The sequence below is a fragment of the Danaus plexippus genome, chromosome Z, assembly GCF_018135715.1.
Source record: "Danaus plexippus chromosome Z, MEX_DaPlex, whole genome shotgun sequence".
Taxonomy (NCBI): domain Eukaryota; kingdom Metazoa; phylum Arthropoda; class Insecta; order Lepidoptera; family Nymphalidae; genus Danaus; species Danaus plexippus.
In genome coordinates, this window is record NC_083559.1 from 5,642,262 (window position 1) to 5,665,427 (window position 23,166).

Here is a 23,166-nt window from a genome sequence, read left to right on the forward strand (position 1 = left end):
CAATTAATGATTCCAATTAGCTTTGAGATTTAAATTTCATGTAAATCGAATACACAATCCGTCTTTTTTTAGCAATTTACTAAATAAAATGTACAGGGCTTAAATTTGATGTTTCGAAATTAAGGGTGGTGTGGGATGCAAAAGTAGCTTTCTTTTTTATGGCCCCTTAGTGAACCGTAAAGATACAGCGTCAGATGTACCATGAATAGAACTGAATACTTTCCATTTAGACTCACTTTCCTAACAAATAATGTACAAGTTTTCTTGTCTGCTTCTCTTGTTACAATTTATTTACTTCGGATTTTTTGTAACTTCAACATAAAGTCGCTATGTGAATGTTCCCGGTTAACTTCTAAAAATGAACGGAACTCAAACTTTAAAATACGCCCACTATTTCTTTACAATTCATCGGTCTGAAACGTCTTAAGAAATTAAGTTTGGAAGAGACAGTTTAAAATCCGGGACCGTCCCATTCACTATTGTGTAAGTTAGAAACTGCAAAAGACTTAAAGAAATAGTACGTTACCCATTACAATCACCGATTAAAAATTTCTTGTATATAATACTAGTAATCAAATACAATTAAGACGTTAGTGTAAAAAATCAAATATATAAGTTAATAAAAAAGGCTGTTTATTCGGAAGACTTCACTTTACTGTCGTTTTAATTTGTTTTGGTTCAATTTTGCATTTTTCCAAATTTTTCATGTTCGATAACAACCACAAAACTATTTCAAAGCCAACAATCTGGGATGCGTAATTACTTTTTATCTCCCCATCACAAAGCATCAAAATTCGCTCGCGAAAACATGGTTATGTCCTTTAAAATCATTTTTATTACAATCAATATAAGAATAATATTTTTAATACAATTAACAGTGCCTGTTACTGTGCTATTTTGTCTTTTGTCTTTGATTATATGTGGCTACGTTCATATGCGTTATTTTATGTCTCGAGATATATTCGGCCGTTTTCCTATAAATTGTCAATGAAAAATAATTATCATTACCTTTAATTTGTAGAAATGAATCTCGCAAATTTGTTTTTTACGATTATTAGTCGTATTTTAAGAAAAACAATCAACCTTAAGTCGTTTATTCGTGACTTTTAAAAGTCTGTTCTGATTAATGCTACTTCATGTGGTATAAGGAACATAAAAAAGTATTATATTTTATACTTGTTTTCAATGCAGCTAAAGATTACAAATTTATATTTTAAACTAAATATAAATGATAGATATTTCAACAAATACAAAAAAATTAAAAGGTTATATAAATGATATAACATTCAGATGACTACATTTATTTAATGATGTTCCTAGAATTAGCGATTATGGAGTTATTAAGCGAAAGACTATACAAACATTTTTTTTTTCGTATCTTAGCTTGGTTTACAATTTATAACCAAAATAACTTAGGTACATGATCCAAATTACACTACCTTTTGTGAACATTTTACATTAATTGATGTTAGGAATGTTTAAAGTTATGATTACAAGTTTTATTACGAAGATAGATAACTTCAAACATCTAATTCTAAACATATTTTTAGTTTATAGAAAATTTCCTATAACGCACAACAAGCCTTATTGATTCAAAATTACAGTAGAAGCATTTCACATACACATGTACATTGATGTTAAAGATATTTTAGGTTTAACAGAGGCTTTGAACCGTTTCGTTGTTGAACCGTTCGCCTCTAGCGATAAACTTATATAACTACGGAAAAGCACAAACTCGTCTGCAGACGAAATTATGTGCTTTGATCGCTAAATGCATTCTGCATAACGTCCTTGTTGCAGGGCTTTTTAATCTCCACTTTTCACGTTTATGCACTTAATACTATGAGAACGCTTGCTTGTACTACATTTGCATATCATATATGTTGCTCGTGTAGAGATATTGACGTCATTAACATCTTATATCTAAGTATATGTGACATAGGTATGACTAGGTAATGTACTTACATATCTATATTAAGTTCTATGAATGTGTAAATAATATAACTAAACATAACTTAAATCTAACAGGCTTACATTACATGATTACCTGAAACATAATTACCTGAAACACATCTAGATCAAAGACGAAAAACGTTATCGTTGTACAACGGTTTTTTTTTATTTATAATTACTTACAATACGTCACTATTAAATAGTCTGATAACTTTGGATATACGCTCAAATTTATTGTATTTAAGAGACTGAAAATTTACATTTACCTTACGTAATCACAAGGTGATTCCTTGTTTTACGTTTCTATATAATTGTTAATTAATTATTATATATTAAAGATCAATGTCGTTGTATTTCACCTGCTAGTATCCGCTGTATAGACAAACGGTAACTATAATTATTAATAAATATATTTTAAAATACTTGTATGGTGTATTGGAATTCGCAAAAATTCGTTGTAAATGTGTGCAATGTAAAAAGGTCTCATAATTTAATTTTCATTTATAATGAACAATCTTTTGTGTGTATTTTTTTTTTGTTGCCTTTCCACGTTTTTTTATCAGACTAAGAATAAACAAATAGGTGCTGTTTCAACAGTTGCGCTCGTTATACTTAAATTTAAAAAATAATATCATCAAAAAACCTTATACTCAAAATACATATAACTTTTCAAATGTATTTGCTAACATTCATGATTATATGTCAAGCTTATACATAATAGTACAGAAAATATACACTCAATTCGTCTACTCGCTAATTTGCATTATACAGGTTGCTTTTATATCGACCTTAGAAGCTTAGCCTTAGCATAGCGAAAAAAGTGGAGGTATAATTATTATAACAGAAAGACTATCTTTTAATAATTTACAAATATTCTTAAAAATTATATTCTTAAACATTCTTATCTTAAATATTATATTGAGTATATAAATTACTAAAAGCACTTATCTACTATCGAAAACCAAAATTCTTTTGTAAACATCAAATCTATGAATATTGAGTAAAGTGAGATTGTTCTAAACAACGTATTGCTTTGGTTAATTTTAGAATAATTATGTTTTGACTTATATATTCATTGTACAATTATACCCCGGAGATAGAATTAATACTCCCAATACATAGAAATTTGCAACTTGACAGTAACAATTTAGTTATACGTATGTGGCGCTTAAAAAGGGAAAATACAATTAATATATCAAGTAATTAAACTATAAATTGTTTTATATTCGTCTTTGGTTAATACTATACACGGTAATTGATAATTTACAAAGAAATCATTAGTAATATACATTAAATATTCAGACGGTTTAATACTTATTCACTTGTATTGTGGAATATTTTAATGAGTACATCATATGTATTGAACCTTAATGAACAAAGGATATACCAATTAAAATGGAATGATCGTAGAATGTTATAATATACAATAGAGAGAATCCTTACACCAGTCTTTTGACGTCTCTGTCACCGGTAAATACAATGTTCCAACCTTTGAATCAAAACTACTTACTGAAAAAGTGAGAGACGAAATTTCTGTAGCAACAGTATTTAACGTTTCAATTAAAAAGCCTCGAATCTTACTTTATTTTTATGTATAAATGCCAATGTTATATTGTTTTATAAAGAAAATGTTATGCTTAAGATTTTAAAATTGTAATTGACAGTAAGAATTTATTACGAAGAGTGATAAACTCGTATCAAGCAACTTCACAAATAGGCCGAGTGACTCTGAGCCGGTGAATCCTGTTGAACTGTGGTAAACTTGCCTTGTTTATTCCTGAATATAACCTTCCATATCTCGACTTATTTTTACCAACAACACAGCTATCAGTCTTTTCAAGCTTCGTTCCGAAACCGCACATTTATCTTACAATTATATGTTGTCTTTAACATTTAATTAACTGTTTTTAAATTGACATCATTCGAAACTTATAATTTAGGCAACACTAAATTTAAACAATTTATAAATTACTACGCTACAGTACTTAAGTAAAATTATTATAAAATATTTTATCCCAGAATTGACAAAGAGTAATAAAATTGACTGATGTTAACAACACAAATTTGTATACGACGCCTAACTTTATCTTTAAAAAAACATAACATGTAAGGGAAAACATTTCAATAAAATAGAAATAAAAAACTTAAAGAGTCACATAATAAAAAAATAATAGTTTAGTCAAAAAAAATTAAAAGTATCTTCAACAAATACTAATCAGTTCCTTTTATTTTGATTTAATTAAAAACTAATCACGTTACGTTACGTAACGCTCTGTATCTCTATTACAAATTCCTTTTTTTGTAATATTAAAAAAGCTTAAAATAATTATTCTGAATCTTAAAAATAATAATAGTAAATAACCCGTAACGCTGCTTTTCCCGTATTTGGTATTAATCATTTCATATCCTTCAACAATTCTTTGTAACATTCCTATTTCATGTATTTATTTTTCTACAAAGAACCATCCTTGGATCTCGTGTTAGAGCTGTGACTTATAATTTAGTATAATTTGACATGTGCCTAAAATATTACCAGTATAATTATGAACGTATAACTTTCCTAAGTCTCGAGAATAGAAATACAGATATCCGTCTATAATTATTAACCTTATAACTTCGATAAAATTGTAGAGACGCTTTTGAATAATGTTTTCTTTTTTCGCAATAAGTTTTCGACGTCTGCTGTTTTGTATTTCAAAACTAGGTTGCATTTCATTAATCCTTCTTTTTTTCTTTCATATATAATTTAAAAGCATTTTTTATTTTCACATTCTTTCATATTTTATGTTAATAAAAAATGACATTATTTCATTATGACTATTTTTATTTGAATTATTGTTATGTTTACGTTTTTATGTTTTTGTATTATGTGATCACTAAAGAGATTTTAAAATTGTTAAAATACAGTCTAACGATCATATAGAAAACGTATTTCAAAAATTTGTTTAGGAATTAAGTACATCGAATTCACTTAACAGCCAAATTTTTACTCTGAACTTGAGTAAAATAACTACAAGTATACATTTAAAATGTAATATATAGACATATATTGACGTCAGCTTATATTAAATTATTAAGTGATTAATATTTCCTTCTTTCTGTTCAGTTGTTTTTAAAAGTTAAAAGGATAACGTAAACTAGGTAAAGTCTTAAGATTTCGTCATTTCTTTCTTTAAAACAGAAACCAATAATAACTATTTAATTCATGACTGCTATCTTAATATTAACAATTTTAAATATTCCAAATACTGACTAGACACTCTTAGCTTGCTGCTATAAAAATATATTTTCAAAATTGCACTTTGTTGTGACTATCTCCAAAAAATTATTCAAGTAATAACGTGTAATAACTATTCTTACCTATATCCAATTATCATAATTTCAAATTACTTTTGTAAACTTATTCTATTATGGACTACAATCTATTTGCTTAAGATTTATAACTAAGCAAAGACGAATAATCTCAAATAACTATTTTATGATATTTAGATTAACTCAAAAAAGATCTCTGTTTTCCTTTGGTATAAAACAAACTGGAGGTTGTTATTTTATTTTGTATAATAAAATATTGATGTCGTTGTGTCAATATATATAAAATGTAAGTAATATATTACAGTATATTCTTGTTATAGGCATGTTAAAAGAATCGCATGTCGAAAGGTGGTAGTCGCAGGTGACAGTGATTCAATTTATGATTAATAGCGAGATAGTGGCAAAAGTGGCAACAATTTGGTCCTTCCACAGCGGGTCGCTAATTACTACACATTGCACGCTACTCGTGCGCCTACCCTTTTCTTTTATTCACATTACTTTATTGCTCTCTTTGTACCACAGCTCGACGGTTTCATTAAGTCTCTACGTATCACTGTATCTACTAATCTAATCGTCACATGAACGCTCCTGGCGTCATGTAACATTAATTAAATTACTACGTATAATTAATTACAATACCTTTAAAACATAGCGGGCTCCTGTCATAAATTGACATAATTATATCCGTCCAAGCCGACTTATGTATTATTGACAAAAATACATTTCAAATTATTATTAGAAAGAGCCATATAATTATTAGGTACACAATTATTGCTTATCATGTTTCTTACGCCGCCGCCGTCGGAGTAATTAATTCTTACCAATATTTTATGGATTCCATATACAGATGTATAGAAGTTTATAGAGAAGATTTTCGTTGCAATTTTTCTCAGCTCTGATATTATTATTCCGCGAACACAGGCACCAGATTCATCGTATCGTATCGTATAATTTCTGGCTCGGGCAAAACGCAAGACGGATCAAAACGTATCACTGCTGGTTGCGGCGGATCTTCTAATTCCAGTGACAAAGGTTCCAAATCAGATCGTATACCGATGGGACGTAGAGGCTCATACCGTCTCACTGCTGTTTCCGCCTGGATACCTTCAGTCTGAGAATCAGTATACATAATTTGATCACTAATTTCTCTAGTCTCAAGCTGAATACAATCTGAGTCTATTCGAGCTTCATCTGCAAGCGGAGCCTGAATACGGGGAGAGTTTAGCTGGTTATGAGACGTCTCAGGCTGTTCAAATCCCACTGAGGGAGTATTAAGCTGCTCTGATGGCTTGTCAGACTGTATACTCGATGTTTCAGGTATTGTAGGTTGAATTAACTCCGGATCACAAGCAATCTCATCTCGAAAGCACACCGTTTCCTCATGCTTGGCCAAGTAACTTTTTAGAGCAAAAGTTTTGTGGCACTTTGAGCATTCAAATTTTTTGTCACCTGTATGAGTCTGCAGATGTGCACGTAAATTTGATCGATCCGCAAACGCCTTAGGGCATCCTTCGTATGGACAGTCATAAGGCTTCTCTCCCGTGTGGGAACGTAAGTGACCACGCAAAAGCCAGGGTCTTGAGAATTGTTTACCACATATACCGCAAACGTGGCCCATTCTATGAGTCAGAACGTGCATCGCAAGTGCTGGCATTGACACATATACTTTGCCACAATCCTCGCAGTGTTTCGCTGCAACTGAATCAAGGCTGCGATGTGTTTGCTTATGGCGTGACAGGTTTGAAGATGTAGCGTACCGCTTGCCACATTCTTTGCAGTCATATTTAGCATTTTTCCCTCTTGGAGCATTAATCGGTTTGATTTTTGGACGTTTGGGCTCCATTAAACAAGGGAGCCTGCTTGGTGGCTCCACTACATCAGTGACTCTGCTTGGTTCTGGTCGATTATTATTAGGTATTATTTCGGCTGCAGGGAGCAATATATGACCCACTGGCATGACCGCCTCCGGTACATGTTGATAAGCAAGATAGCTTAATTGAGGTTCAATTGTATATTCGATGCCACAAGGAATCGGTGTTATTGTTGGCACAGAGTTATTATACGTGGGGTCACGTGACTCTTCAGCTATTATATATATATTAGTAGGATGTATGGTATAGGTGTAAATTGGGACGACAGGTTCATTCGGTGGTAGCACGGAGACGAGAGGGACAGAAGGCAGTCCTGACAGCGATGACAGTGGTGATATTGATGGAAGTGACGACAGAGACGGCAGCGGAGGCAGCTGCGTCACCTGTGGCAGAGATGGCAGCGATGGGAACTGCGGCAACGCCGGCACGGTTGTTGCTGGTGTTAGGGGTGGGACTGGCGGCAGAGGTGGCAAGCTGTGCGCGAGAGACAATAATTCATGAGCCGCCTCTGTCTCTTCAGCAGTTCGTTCAGTAATGGGTGTGCTTCCTATCTCCTCATAGTTGACTGCTGATGATTCTGGTTCTGTAACAAGAAACAATTAAAAAATGTAAAAATAAAAATATTTTTTATTTTCCTATAAAGTAGTAGAAATACAAAATTTTTCAGCTATAATTGTGAGGTAAGCAAATTTATGTCTAGAAATTCAGCATGCTATGTGAATGTACTTCGGAAACAATTTGTAATTTCCCAAAGAAAAATTTGAAAGTCTTTCCATGTATCCTTTTAAATTAATGTTGTTTTTCCAATTACTATCAAGAGTTTATTTAAAAAAAGTTAACATTATTAAAATATGATGGGAAAAAATTATTTTATTAACTTCCATGAGTGTTGAAAATAAACACACAAAAACGTAGCAAAAGAATCATTATATTACTGGTAAAGTACACTTCAATTCTGAAAAGATGGAATAGGGAGTAAGCAAAACAAGACGTGACATAAATTTAACCGTGAAGTCAACTTAAAAAGGAGTCTCTAAGGCTTAACGATCTGTATACAAGGAGGACAGTCATCGTACGCTCCCACATTAATGATTAAAAATAAAAAAATAAAATCCATGTGTAACTGGAGCAACGTATTAATTATTAAATATTTATTTAAGCCTTCATTAATATATATATATATAATAATTATTAAAGTCAATATTTAAATCTCTGAAATATTAATAGCTATATTTTTTAAGCTTACTTTATAAATATACCAATATAATATATATGTTATAATTTGACTGTTTTGTGGTTAAATAAACGGTTCATTTTAAATTATTGGTACCTGTTTAAAACTTTGTCGTTCAATTTTAATTACATTATACGGTACACCAAAGCGGGCAAGCTTTCACTTCAATAAGTTGCAATTATCTCCTATGGTTGGACGTCCGTTAATTTTAATATAAATCGTGATCTGTTGAACGTTAATAGAGGTATGAGCAGCCTTTGCAGCAGAAAATCATCTATCTTTTCCTTTAATTGCCTCTCCAAGGTTTGTGGGTGTACTGATTACAGTCAAGTTCATTTTACACCTACTACATTTTCTAATGTTTTACTTCGTTATAAAGTTTACTTATAAACTGTATTTCATATAAACTAACATCATGCAGCTTCACTTTGACTTTATACATTATATCTCCCAGTTGGCATATTCATATGTAGCAAATAGCAATCATAACAACTAAACGAAATCTGTCAACGAATACAAATTTATTGTGTGCATTATTTATACTTAATGGATAATTTATTAAAAATGTATTGTTTATGTCCTCGTTCATATATATTTCTTTACAAAAGGGATGTTGTACCGTAATTCTGCTCAAGGAGCACGGTTTCAGACAGCACCTCTGACTCGTTGAACTGAAGAATTGCTATATAAAGTATGTCAATGGAATAAAATATTTTGAATCATATTTTATCAAAAAGTAAAGTTGACGCGAAAATGTTTCAAAGAAACCTAATTGAAACGTTGAAAAATTTTGTTCATCTATTTAATACTCGTATTATAGTAACGATAAGATGTTACAAATAACAATATCGTATCAAAATACGACAAAAAACAAATATAAATCGTACTTCAGTATTTCATAATGTCATTTGAACTTTAGAGATCCAGATTCCAGACAGAAAACAAGAGAAGGCATATATCTATATTTACTTTTTATAGGAGCTGACTCAAATACTAAAAGGACAATTGGTGTAATTTGTATTGAACGATTAACTTCCAGGATACATCAAGAGTAATAAAATGGAGTACTGAACTTGACAAATAAATAGGAAGCATTAATCGTAAGCTATTTAGTTTCCAAATAAATAAAGTAACATATTTACAAATATATTGTTTATTTAAGGTTTGGTGCATGCTATTAATTCAAACAATAAATAAGCCAACTTTACATTCAATAAACCTGGTATCCAATAAAATGACGTCAGTGTATTTGAAACATACACATTTTTTATTTAAATATCCTTGAACCGGTTTATATGCATAAAATACATTTATTATGGCACATAAATAAATCTATCTTCATTTGCTACGATGAACGTATGAAGATATGTACAATCGATGTAGCCAACGGCTGGGATGTCTACGGACGTAGCCATTGGCTACGACGGCCACATTATCTTTGAGAGTATTAAATCCTATAAATTTCACTAGTAGTCTGCGTCTAATATTTGAGAAATTGATTATTACAATCAAACAAATTTAAACTCTTTTCTTCTTTGAAGAATAAAATAATTTATTCCAGAAACTTTTATAAACAATCCTTTAATATACCTAACTTATTCAATTAAAAACATATTTTTCATTTTGTACCGACTAATATTCTGTTTTGTTACTTCTTAAAATAAAACCTTAACGAAGTATGATTTAAAACTATATTCTAATATTAATTTTAATAAATACATTTTAATAAATACACTTGTATCAATGTCAACCGAATAAACAGTATTTTTCTCAAAACAACATATAAATTAGACAATATTGTTCTTCTAATATTTCATAAAAGCAATTATATTATAAATTGAAAAGATTTTAATAACATTTTGAATGTATAATTCTGAATGTATATTTATTTTAAACGTGTGGCGTAATATTTTCGGTAGAGTTTATGCAAAACAAAATGGACTATTGAGGGCTTTGCATCGAAGGCTGCTGCTTTATTGTTTTAAAAGTGGAGGATTCTGTGTTTTTAATTTCGTTTTAAAATCATAGTTAAATTTAAGATAATAATAATTCAATTCTATAGTTTTAAACTCAGAAAACTTTCATAAAATATATATCTTTATATTAAGGAAATCATTTATGTACTAACATAATCATTTCAATCTATGCGTAAATGCCTTGATATTTCATTATTAAATCCTATCTCCCCTTTCCCCTCTCCACCACACCACAAACCAAAGTTCTAAGACGGATTTATTATCTATTCCGAACTGTATTGTCTCCGTTTGTACTGAAGTAACACAAATCTAATTATTCAATAATAGTTTATTATTCAAAACCACAATATAATAAGAAAATATTTTAATTAATGAACAGAATTACTAAACCTATGAGTACAAAGACATTGAACGAAAGCAATTTAATTTGAAAATTAAACATATCATTATTTTTTTAATATAGTCATTATTTATAGTCCACTTGAAATTGCAATCAAATTAGTTCCCTTTACTGAGAGTGAGTGACGTTATAATCTAAATAAGAGTATTAAGGTGAAGTTATTTGTAAGTAATCAACAGTCTACTACAAAGAAGCTCGCTGTTCTATTACTATCAGGAACACGCATCTTCTCATAATGACATTTTAACCCTAAACTTTGCACAAACACATTGTGTTAATGATTATGTCAGAGATATTTTGTTTAAATTTTATTCCCATGTGAATAATTACTTGACACGTTTCTAGAATGATAATATTAAATTTTGTCCAGCTTTTATGAATTATTTTAAAACATAAAATTTTGTTGATGACATAAATAACTTAATTTTGGTATAACATTAATACAATCTTTTAATGTACCTTTATGTATATACGAATCTGTACAAGCTACACATCTTCGTAACGAACTCAGAACAAAGAATATTAACTGTATGGTGCAGAGTGTTGTGCCGAAAATGAATTACCCTGAGTATTTTAAACCGATTTTCTCAGTCGGAAATATATCCAAGTTAGTAAAGTGGCCCACTGATATGAAAAGAGTTTTAAGACTTTCTTGTTATTATTCATCTAAGAAGTTTAAGTATATATTCAAATAAGTATTAAAATTATTTATGTCGTATAAAATTACAAGATACCGAAGATTAATATTGAATTGAATTGAATATTGAATATTGAATATTGAATTTTCGTTTTATAATAAATATTACGAATGTTTTTATTTTATTATATATGCCCAAAGTTCACGTTTTTTATTTATAAAAACGATAAAAGTGATTATAAAGGAAATGCTGCTGCAAATTTACAATATTTGAATAGAGAACGGTCACAGAATATGATTCTCTTCAACGTCCGAATATCAGGTTCATACGATGCAACCATGTGTAAAGTGTTCCCGTTAAAGGCTGTTAGTCAATGCATCTGAATTTCTCTTCAATTTTATTATATTCGTTCCGTATATTTATACTATATGAAACAAAAGCTATATTACAAATGATTTTATATTAAAATAGGTTATAGTTTAACAAGCTTAACAAGTGTATGAAAAAATATAAAATTCACCTAAATACTTACATAATATATAACGGCAAAGGACTAGTTCAATTTCCATAAAAATAAGAAGTATATGCGACGAATAATTTCAAATAAGACTTTCTGTTTTCTTAATAAAGGTATTATTATAACTAACACTATTGAATTGAATATAAATTTTATTATGTACTGTGGTACATAGGACGGTACTTTATAATGATACTTTATACATATTTTGTCAAAGGATAGAAGAATTAGAGCACTTCGCATGGATATTGCCTATCGCGGTACTCAGACACCCCGAACAGGTTTAGAGCCGGCATTGTGATAGGTTTAGGAAACTGAATGAGAAATGGGATAAGAAAATTGAGGAGAGGGATTATTGCGGCATCCAACTTTCAAAGTAATCGAACGAAATTCAGAGTGAGAGTGCTACCTGGCCCGACGGACAACTTTAGCCAAATTAAAACTATTACTTTAAGTTATGATATGATGGAAAAATATTTTGTGAACATGCTTTGATTTTAACTAGAACTATCTAAGCTATTCATTAATATTACTCATCCTGTAATTATTAAATTATTCAAGTTATTTTTGAAAACTGAATTTTCCATTGTAAATAACTATTACCCGACTCAAACTTCATGAACCTCAATAGATATTTGATTAAAACAACTTAACCGTATCTTGATTATACATATTAACAAACAAAATCTCATCACCAATAATATTGTTACAAATCCATTTACAATTTGTAGTTACTGTCTATAAGTACTCAGTTTAACTGTAATAACGTTTTGAAAGCAATGTTTGTATTGTATGGATATAGAATTTCAAATTTCAGGCAGCACAGAACGTAGAGGATTTGTCGGTCTTACAATTTCATGGAATATGCACATTTCATAGGTATGTAGACGTGTGAATGTGGGCGAAATATCTTTATACCAATAAACCTATGAGTACAGGTGTGAGTATATAATTATGTAGAGATTTTCCCGCCCCCAATAATTGACAACTCCCTAAGCCAGACAGAGCTTATAGACCGGCTTTAAGCCTTCCGTGCACATCAAGTTTTTATAATCATACTTGCTGTTATAAAACTATTGTCATGTTAAAATTTTATCATTCGGTAGCTTTTGTAAAGCTTGTATTGTATTCATAAAATTCTAAAAATATCTTCGTTGTAAATAATATCTAAATGGCTATTAAATTTAAATTCTGTGTAACTTAAAACTTAAAATTTATACAACATATTGCATTTCCTGCTAATTAAATCTAGATTATCTAAAAACCATCTTATAAGTTAATAATTGTTCCATATAATTCCATAACTTTATATATTGAAGAATCTCTTTTTTATTATTAGTGTCAGAATTACACGTTTTATTTTAAATTACGTGAGTGACAGTCTGAATGTCAATTTAAGAATATATTTTCCAATATATAAATTACAAATACATTTACTTTAGTCAGAAACGATAATGGTATAAATATTTTTGTAACTTTTACTACAAATACATTACAATCCTTTACACGTGATTTCGTCGGCATTTAATTTAACAAAAAAGTTATTTTGTCGTTGGTTGGCTCCCGTCGTGACGGTGTAGGGATGGTTTCCGCGTGAGCTGCGCTTGGTACGGAGCAGTACTGGGGCTATTACAACATTACTTTGTTTCATGATTTTATTTAATTAAGTTTCTTAAAAAATAAAGAGAATATATACGTATTATGTACTTCCTCCATGGGGAATAGTTATATTTTTTATATAATAAAAATAAAAAAAGTGATAAGATCTTTAAAAAAAACCTTTATATTAAGTTTATCTGAAGTATTTGTTTACAACGCATGACTGCGAAAATTGTTAAATACCTGCTTAATAGTAAATATTTCTCAAATTCAAATCGACAAATCATTTAATGAGTCTTTGTGTTTAGCTATTTAATTTTTTATCTAGATTCAAAGAAGAATCTTACTTTATTGTAAACAAAAATTTCAAGAAGTCAGTTACTAAAATTATTTAGTAATAATAAACTTATTTGCTTTTTAAAATTTATTCTTTTAAGTAGAAAACGTTTAATTTTTTAATTAACCAACGTTGACGAGTTTTAAATATATGGATCAATAGAGAACAATAAACGAAAGTAAAAAGAGATCAGAGTAACAGTCCGGTGTCGCTCAGAACCTCCATAGGTTTTTAGCGACCGAAAATACAACAGATAACACCGAAAATGTTTACTTGCGTCTTTACGCAGACAAAAATTTTAAGTAAATGAAATATTCATATCTGAATGTTATATATTTTTACAAAACTTACATATTATTAACAATACACTTATTTTTACTAGTAACAATATTTGTCACTGAAATTTCAATTTAAGACATAATAATGTTTTTCATAACTCTCGCTGCTATTAATTAAATACCGTAGTCCTTTGACAACAACACAGCTTGAAATTGTTGAGTTTTTTTTGTGAGAATGTTTAAATACGTAATTGAACAAATTGTTTCAGTAATAAAACACATACATCTTCACTGTTATTAGTTCATTCATTATGACATAATAAACTTTGTACCATTCTTTTAAAATTAAACCTTATAAAATATATAATGAAACAAGGCTATGTTCACTTCACGTTAAATTAAAAAATAATAGTACTGTGTCTTTTCTGCTAAATAGCATGTGTTTCTGCTGAAATATAAGTATGAGGCTAGTATGCCTGCTTACAAAACGTATGTGTTTTATAATGTGAGTCTAAAAAAAACCATTTAATCTATGTAGATATTCATGCACATTCCTGATTTCTTATTCAAAATGGCATAATATATATTAATCTTAGAATTCAAGTTTAATTTAAAATTATAAAGGGAAACATATATTCGAGAAATTAAATTCATCGAATAGTATTCCTTGGTTTCGTAAAAAATTAAGAAATAGAACGTAAACTAATCAAAAAACATATTATTCGAAATTTTGAAAAAGTCACTCATTTTAATTTATAATGCAAATGTTGGGCAATTGCTTTCATAAGCGAAGACTAATCTCAGATTATAACTTTTCATTTTTGATTGTAAGGACTTATCATAATACCTCGATTATTATAAAAAAGTGAGCGATGAAGTATTTATTCCTGGTATTATACTTTACATTTTGAATAACATTCAAGTATTTTATGGATGAAACGATTGAAAAGAATTTAAATCGAAACAACTCTAAGTGAAGCAATATTTTATCTGGATGATATTCAAAACGGATTATCGAAGAATCCATTTTGAACGCTGATTTTTATATAGATAGCAGATTGCAATGGAAAAAAATAACAAACATTTTGATTTTATAGCTGTAAATTTATTTTATGTTACATTCAATTAGCCAGATAGCCGGAGGCAGATTGTTTGTTCGCTTTATACTTGCATTTAATCATCTGGATATTGAAAGTCTGAAATGGTGTCTATGTGTGTTTTTTATTGCTTACTTATAAAATTACCTCTGTTCAACTTCCCTGGAGCTCTGATGTTATGTTTAACTGTTAGTACATTCATTTATTTCTTATTGAGTAAATTTTAAGTATGCAAACGTTTATTTTTTAATCAAAAGGTATATTTTTATACATTTAAATTTCTCAGAAATATAAAAATATCAATAGAATTACAGGTTTGAAGCAATAATTTTTTTTATGCGATACTTTACTGCTCCGACGTTCATAAGGCGAGTTTTTGTAGTTAGTATAATGAGGAAGCGTGGCAACTGCTTTAGATCGTTGACATTTTTTTATAATGTTTTAATTTTTATCAAACCACACGTTCACAATCCGCTCTAAGACAGTGTCGCCTTTAAAGTACGTATACTATTGTGACTTTCAACAGATTTTGATAAATCTGCAAAATTCTAATGTGTATGTTACGCAAAAACCTATTCAAAACAAATATTTAAAAACTGGAAAACCTTTTTATAATTTCTAAACATTAAAAATCCAATCGTGGCCCGTTCGGTTTATAAAAGTTAATTTTGATTCGGAATTACTCTATGTACTCATAAAACACACAGTGAAATTAAAAAGTAACAATGCTTAACAAATGTTGTTTTAAACTGAGTTTTTAGTGCGATTACCGCTTCAGTAATGATTTCTTTTTGCTTCTCCTGTAAACCAATAGACTGCTCGCAGTTTTATACGGAGATAATTAAATATCCTACTTAATCACAAGAGCAGTGGGACTGCGTCAATAATCTGTGGCTGCTCTATTTTTCTACATCTCAGTATATTTTACTGTTGCAATCAACTACACTTCAATTTTGTTTTAACTTATTGCTGGTTTAAAAATTTAAGGCAATATTTTATTAAAATTAATTACACTTTAAAAGAAAATATGTTGGTTAAGCCTTTGATGTTATAATAATATTTTGAAATTACATTAAACATTTTATTGCTACCAAATTTTTAGGATTTGAAAAAACAGTACTGTTGTAAGTATAAGAAGTAGTATTATACAACAAAAATCCTATTTCGATTGACACCTGTCGTTTAAAATGTGACAGCTAAATATTCGTTTTATTGCCCATACAGCTTACCAAAAGATTCACCTCTGGATACGAATTCAAACCAAATATTTAAGTTCTTTGTTCGCTCAATCTATATTTGTATCTGTCCCCTGTCACAAAATGTTCAACATTATTTTTATGATATTAGGACCTATTTTTATTTTAATATACACAACATTTCTAGACAATTCCGTAAATAAATTAAATACCATAAATTCTTTTCACTTGTTTTCGAGCTTTATGAAATAGCGATATATTAACTTATTATTTTCAGACGACGTTTCAGAAAAATTTTATTTTTTTGTATTTTTAAACTGACCTGTTTAGAGTTATAATAAAATTGTATAATTTTTACCTGTTTCAAGAAGAAAGGTACTTGAAAACACTATATAAAATTAGAAACTTGATCCAATAAACACTAAACTTATAGGAATTCATAAAAAATGTACTTTTCTAAATAAATATGTTTTCATTTGTCAGGGTAATGGAAATGCAATCTTACTTTTCAAAGAGACCTTCAACATTCAATTGGAAATTGGTAGTTAAAATATTATTTTTGTCTTATTTAAAACAAAGTTCTTGCTTTAATATTTTTAATTATTTACTCTCTTATAACTCTTTATAGAATTCACACTATTGTATAATATAATTAATTCAATTAAAGCTTTTTATTAAAAATAAATATGAATATCTGAAATTCAACTGCAAGTTAAATAAAAATTCGAAAGATTCTGAATGCTGTAATAAGAACTTACATAGATTTTTTGATAATCTTTAAATAAAAAAGGAGAGTCACTGAAAAGTCTCCATTATAGATGTCGTTTATAAAAGTTACTATATGCTCATCATCAAAGAAAGTAAGCTATGAAAGTTCTTTTGAGAAAACAAAACAGCAAACCGGTTAGCTAATTTATTTTTCGAACTTTAATGTTTATCGGGACGTGTAAAGATAAATATTAGCAAATCAGTGCTCTGCTTTGTAGAAAATATTCTTTCACTTCTTTGAAATATTGATGTTTGAAATTTATTCAGTTACATTTCTGTTTAATTACTAACGGCTTGGCTTATTATTTATGGTTAAAAAAGTCACATACTGTCTAAATAACAATGTTATATATTTAATCTTCAACGTTATTAAAGTTTTTTTTATATAAACGAACAACTTAAAATCATTAAATATTTATAAAAAAAAAGTTAGTGTGGAAATGAGCTTAAAAAAGGCTATATGATTAAGAGTTTAAATGTATTTGATAGTATGCGAATTCCAGTAATTATCCATTTTATGATAAATTATCGACACAACTATTGATTAAAATCATTGTGAATACAGATTTTGCATTTATAATTAAATTATATTTGAGGCTTTCCATTTGCATTATTATTAATTAATAAGTATGTGTTAGGTAGTTTTCAAACTTTTCCTGTCAGATATAATATGTTGATAGTACTAATAAAAGTCCTTAAGATAAAAGGCGCTATTATCATTGTTATATTAATATTTCTTTTTAATGAATTTTTTTTTTCTTATCTCTGTAAGAGATTGGTATCAAATGAGAGCTGTAATGAAGATTTAAGTCACAAAACATTATTTATATTTCATATAAACAAATTTTAAAACCAACAGCATCAGATATTAAGATTTGCAAGTTAATTAGGAATGTTAATTTCATTTTGAATGAAGGTATCCATTCCTATACTATTGGAAAATCCAATATGATTTGTAATTGTAGATATATATTTTTTTTGGCAACGCTTTAAATGAATTATTAAGGACGTAAAATAGGATTAAAATTTAATACGTTCACATCTTTAAATAAAAATAGAGTAAAGAATCTAAAACAAGGAATTAACAGACATCAATGTTGTAGGTATGGGTTTTAAGGTTGTTGTATAGGTCGATGAAGCCAGACAAAACCCTGCAGCAATATGCAGTTAGCTACATGTATCCGCCGCTCTGATTTGAGCCCCCACGGAAAACTGTTTCTCCGCCGCGGGCTTTACCATCAAAGGGCTAGCGTTCGATCGGCTTGTTAATGCGAAAATACAATTTAAATGAGAGGGTATTAATTAAAAATGTTATCGAATTACTTCCACATTACAAGCCGCAACTGTCGCTGTTCATTTACTCATCCTATCATGTTATTAAAAACTTTTTGTTACAAATATATATATTTTTTATTTTTTCTCCGCAAAAGAAGAAAAACTTAAACCGCCTCCACGTATGAATAACAAGGTTCAAGTAACTATTCAAAGGTGTAAAGCTTCTTAGAATAGAAGCATAATCTTATAAATAAGAACACATACATTTTATATATAAATGTTATACTTTGAATTATAACTATGTTGATACGCATATTTTATATGTCATAATGTAATTCAGTAACAAAAACACAGGTTTATTTTAGCCTTTAGGAATTAGTTAGCATTGTTATTCAGAGAGAAAATGCGGCTAGCGTTGCCGCTACTCCCAGCGGGCTTCACCTATTGAATAGCAACTGGTAAATTTTTATGTATCATAAAAGTTGCATTTTCTATTCCTTAGTTTTGAATAAATAGAGAACAACTTTTATTTGATAAATTGTGAAGGAAAGTACTCTTTTTAGCTAAAACATTTTATATTTACATATTCAAGTAAGTTGTATCTGAATGGGAAGTTAAAAGATAATTAATTATTTTAATAAGTAATATGTAGACCGTCTTTATAATTATTTTAATATACAACGTAATTGCAGAGACAATAAGCCTTGCCAATTGTTGGCCGCCTCGATTAATGGATTGGAAACCGCACACCAATTACATCGTCAATTTACGTATTGTCCCAAACTATAGTTATTCTGGTGACAGCCTAATACTCTTTCTATTAATTGATACAATTAATAAGCTGGAGAAAAAAATACAAATTTATACATGTATATATATTTGTGTCATAATAATTAGTTACTTTATTTCATTTATTATAATATAAATAAAACTTAAAATGTTTACTGTTAAATTAACCTATGCGCTTGCCTGATTATGCTGCAGCCAGCTGCGTAATTAATTTTCCCTTGTAATACATGTCCGTCAACATTTCGAGATATGTGCTCATAATATATAATACACCATTCGTGTGAAGTGAAACAGAATTTAATTAGTTAATTATGCGGAATTATTAAGAGATTTCATTCGTGATCCACTTTCGTATTTATTGAAAACCATATTGTGATAAAATATAATAATCCCCTTCAAAGCTGCTTTAAGATAGTTATTGTGGGACCCATTTCCCAAAATAGATTTCAGAATTTTCCACAAATGGATGATGCTCTGTGATGCAATATAAAACAATTTCTAGAGTCTTATGGTGAAATTCGATCCGCAAATAGTTTGTGTTATTCTTGTTGTTGGGAATGTTGTATTGTTTTCATGCCGGCCCTAACTTCATAATGTTAAAGGATTTTTAATTTTATTATTTAATAAATTACAGTTTTTATAAAAAGCTGTTGTTGAATTATTGTATTCATATTTTAGATTATTATGGTACTTTCAACTCTGAGGATGTGATTTTTTTTAATATCCAATACAAAGTCATTATGTATCATTTACTTCTTTTTATGTTGGACAAAAAATAAATGACACAGTTGAAGTTTTTCTAAATTTGGTTGCGTCTACATATCTAAGATAAAAAACATAAATTAATGTATTTTAAAACATTAGATATTAAACAAAATATCATAAATGTAGTTCTAATTTCACACTGTAATTAGTTGTTTGAAGTCTACGAGCTACAATCAATCGATGAGCTACCTATCCATATATATTTCTATAGCCTGTCCATAGATGCAGATCCATGGCTTTCAGGGTTTCAATCAGAACAGATTGAAAGCGACAGTAACTCGCATGTTCAAACACTTCAAACGCTCTAACATCCATTGAGTACTCCTGGAACTATAATTATATTGAATCTTATCTGCTTTACATTTTCCGTCTGCTGGCGATTTACTTCGCTATGACCAAAGCAATTTCCCATCAAATTGATAATAGAACTTAATTAATGATATGACGTTTCAAACAGATATATCTTTTGTCAAATATATTAATTAACATGCTTCAAATGATTCATTTCATAGAACGTTTCAAAAACCACAAATCTATTATTTATAAACGGCTTTTAATAGATACGATTATGGTTATTACATTTATTTATATCCGCCAATATCAATTTAACCGAGTTTTAATTTAAATATTATGATTTAGGTTGATCTTTTAGTAAACTGAATGCGCTTAGACATTGTTTAATTAAGTTATTGTACATGATGAACTCCATGACCGCAAATAAGGTTTTTGTAAACATTTTTGTATTTAGCTCTTGTTTCTAAGTTATAGATATATGTACCATGATTTTCTGATTGAAGCTTTTACGCATACCTGCATAATGAATGTTCTCATCTTCACGGTCTCAGTGTATAAATGTAAATTTCTGTTCAAAATAGGACTTGAAGAATTATTTATTTTATAGCACACCAGTCTCTATCAAATATCAATATTGGAATTCGTATTGATTAATTTCAATGAATTTGAATGTATTCATAAACTCAACTCAGTAATATTTACAAAAGCCTATAAATACTTCATGTTTACTCAGTGAGTATGTTAAATTTCGTACATTTATTTTTAAAATTGAAATAAATAATGGAATTTTTCAACCGCGACGGATAATTAAATACTAGGACGAAGAATTTACTGACATAAAAGAAAGTCAAAGGTTTTAAAGTAATTTTTAAACCTTTTCTTTTTTAAAGAAACAAGTCTAGAAAATATCTTCTAATTGGTAGAATGAGACCTCTGTGGTTATTTTTATTAAATAGTTTCATCTAAAGTATATTCGAAAAGACATTTTTGATAACTTTGTACATTTATATAATTTTAATATCACAAATTACTAAAATTGTTAAAGAGATTTTATTTTATAAATCATTCTGAATTTTATGCAATCAAATTTTTCGTCACTGATTTTTGGAAAACAATACCCTCTATCAATGTCAACTCGATCCCAACAAAGGAAAGAATGAATAATAAAATAAGACAAACGAAATCAGGTTGGTAAGCCAAAATTTATATTAAAATCCGTTTTCACATCACACTTTTATTACGCTTCATAATCTTTAGATGTTATTATTATTATTATTATTATTATTATTATTATTATTATTATTATTATTATTATTATTATTTATACCATTAGAAAGTAAATACATTACAGTTTTCTTTTATTCCAAATTGCGTGTACTATATTATTTATCTATATAATATATTATTATATTCTCTATTTACCTATTATAAGTTACTGGACTGCCAGTCGCTGTATTCCAGCTCCATAAACTTCAATAGAATCCGTTGAGGTATTGAAAGTATCGATAGCTTATAATTTGTCTTGAGTAATAATAAACTTCACCTGATATTAAGCCAGTACAAGCATGACCGTGTTGTTTAATTACACTAGTTTCATACTTACAAGCAATCATTAAAGTCTTGTTCTCAACAACTGTTTAAGCTATAGACTTAACAAGCACTCAAGTTATCAGTAAGTTTTGAATTAATGCCTGAATAGCTCATTATACATATCTCGTATTGTGCACCGCATTTTTAACACCTTCTCATAGTGATATCGGCAATATCTAACATATTATTTAATTATAACATGATTCAACTGTAAATGATTATATTCATTTTAATTAATTCAATAAAGGGTTGGCTTGATTAAAATAGTCAACACAAAATGAATTTAACTACGGAAACCCTCTGTTGACACTTTACATTTCATAATACTTTAATAATTTGCTGTAAATAAATTATTAGCTACAGCAAATAGTCACATTTGGATTGATCAAATATGTTATAATTTTGTCCCACAAAGCATGAGTTCGTATGTAAATTATGCCGTAAAGACATGTATTTTAACTAAAAAATATTTTTTTTTTTTAATTTTAAGTATTTAGTCTTGCAATAAATATATGCAGAAAACGAAAGCGCTACAATACAAACTTTTTTGGGTTTTTCTCTTTATTTCAGTTAAGTCCATGTGAAAAGGTTTAGGAATGTTAAAATCTTTACCTATGATCACGAGGTTGTCTGACGGGCTGTCTGCCCTGATCGGCGACTCGTCTCGGAAGCCAGGAGGACTGCTTGGCGGGTCATCGAATCGAAGGCCTTTCTTCACCATGTAACAGCGCGGCATCGCGGCCGACGCTGAGGGAGGCACACATTAATATTACATGATAATAATATTGCTTGCAATATGAACAGCTTCCACCCTTATCATACACATAAAAAGCATATTCCATGTCAGCGAACTAAAAAGTTACAAATTTCAAATAGGACTAGATTTCGAATGGACAAGAATATAAAGAAGAAACTGTCCTTTATATTTAAATTTAATAAAATAAATTATTATAATAAAGATTTCTACCTTATATTTAATATACTTATAGGAATAAAAGCCCAAGCCAGTAACTGTACACTCACAAAGCGCACTGCACAAGTCTGTTCATAAATACACAGTTCTTGTCGTGCAATTAATGTATTCGCTTAGCAATGCCTCTACTCTACTCTTTTATAAATATTTCTGAATTTCTAAAGAAAGTTTTAGGTGTAATCTCAAATATAATGAGAGATTTTTAAATCATAATTACTTAAAAAACTTGCATCAATAAATTATATTATTAAATTTATACAATAAAATTCACTTCATATCTTTTTTGGAAAAGCACTCATATAAA

At 29.0% G+C, this 23,166-nt stretch overlaps 1 protein-coding gene across 1 annotated transcript in view; it reads right to left on the minus strand.

The window, feature by feature from the left end:
- Nucleotides 1–5,115: 5,115 nt before the first annotated feature.
- Nucleotides 5,116–23,166, minus strand: part of LOC116777093 (zinc finger protein 362-like) — a 36,951-nt gene continuing 18,900 nt past the window's right edge. Inside the window, exons 2-3 of the mRNA XM_032670447.2 lie at nt 22,502–22,636; nt 5,116–7,719 (exon numbers count right to left, since the gene is read on the minus strand). Of these exons, the coding sequence (XP_032526338.1) occupies nt 6,170–7,719; nt 22,502–22,625 (1,674 nt within the window). The 5' untranslated portion in view covers nt 22,626–22,636 and the 3' untranslated portion in view covers nt 5,116–6,169. The remainder of the gene's footprint in view (nt 7,720–22,501; nt 22,637–23,166) is intronic.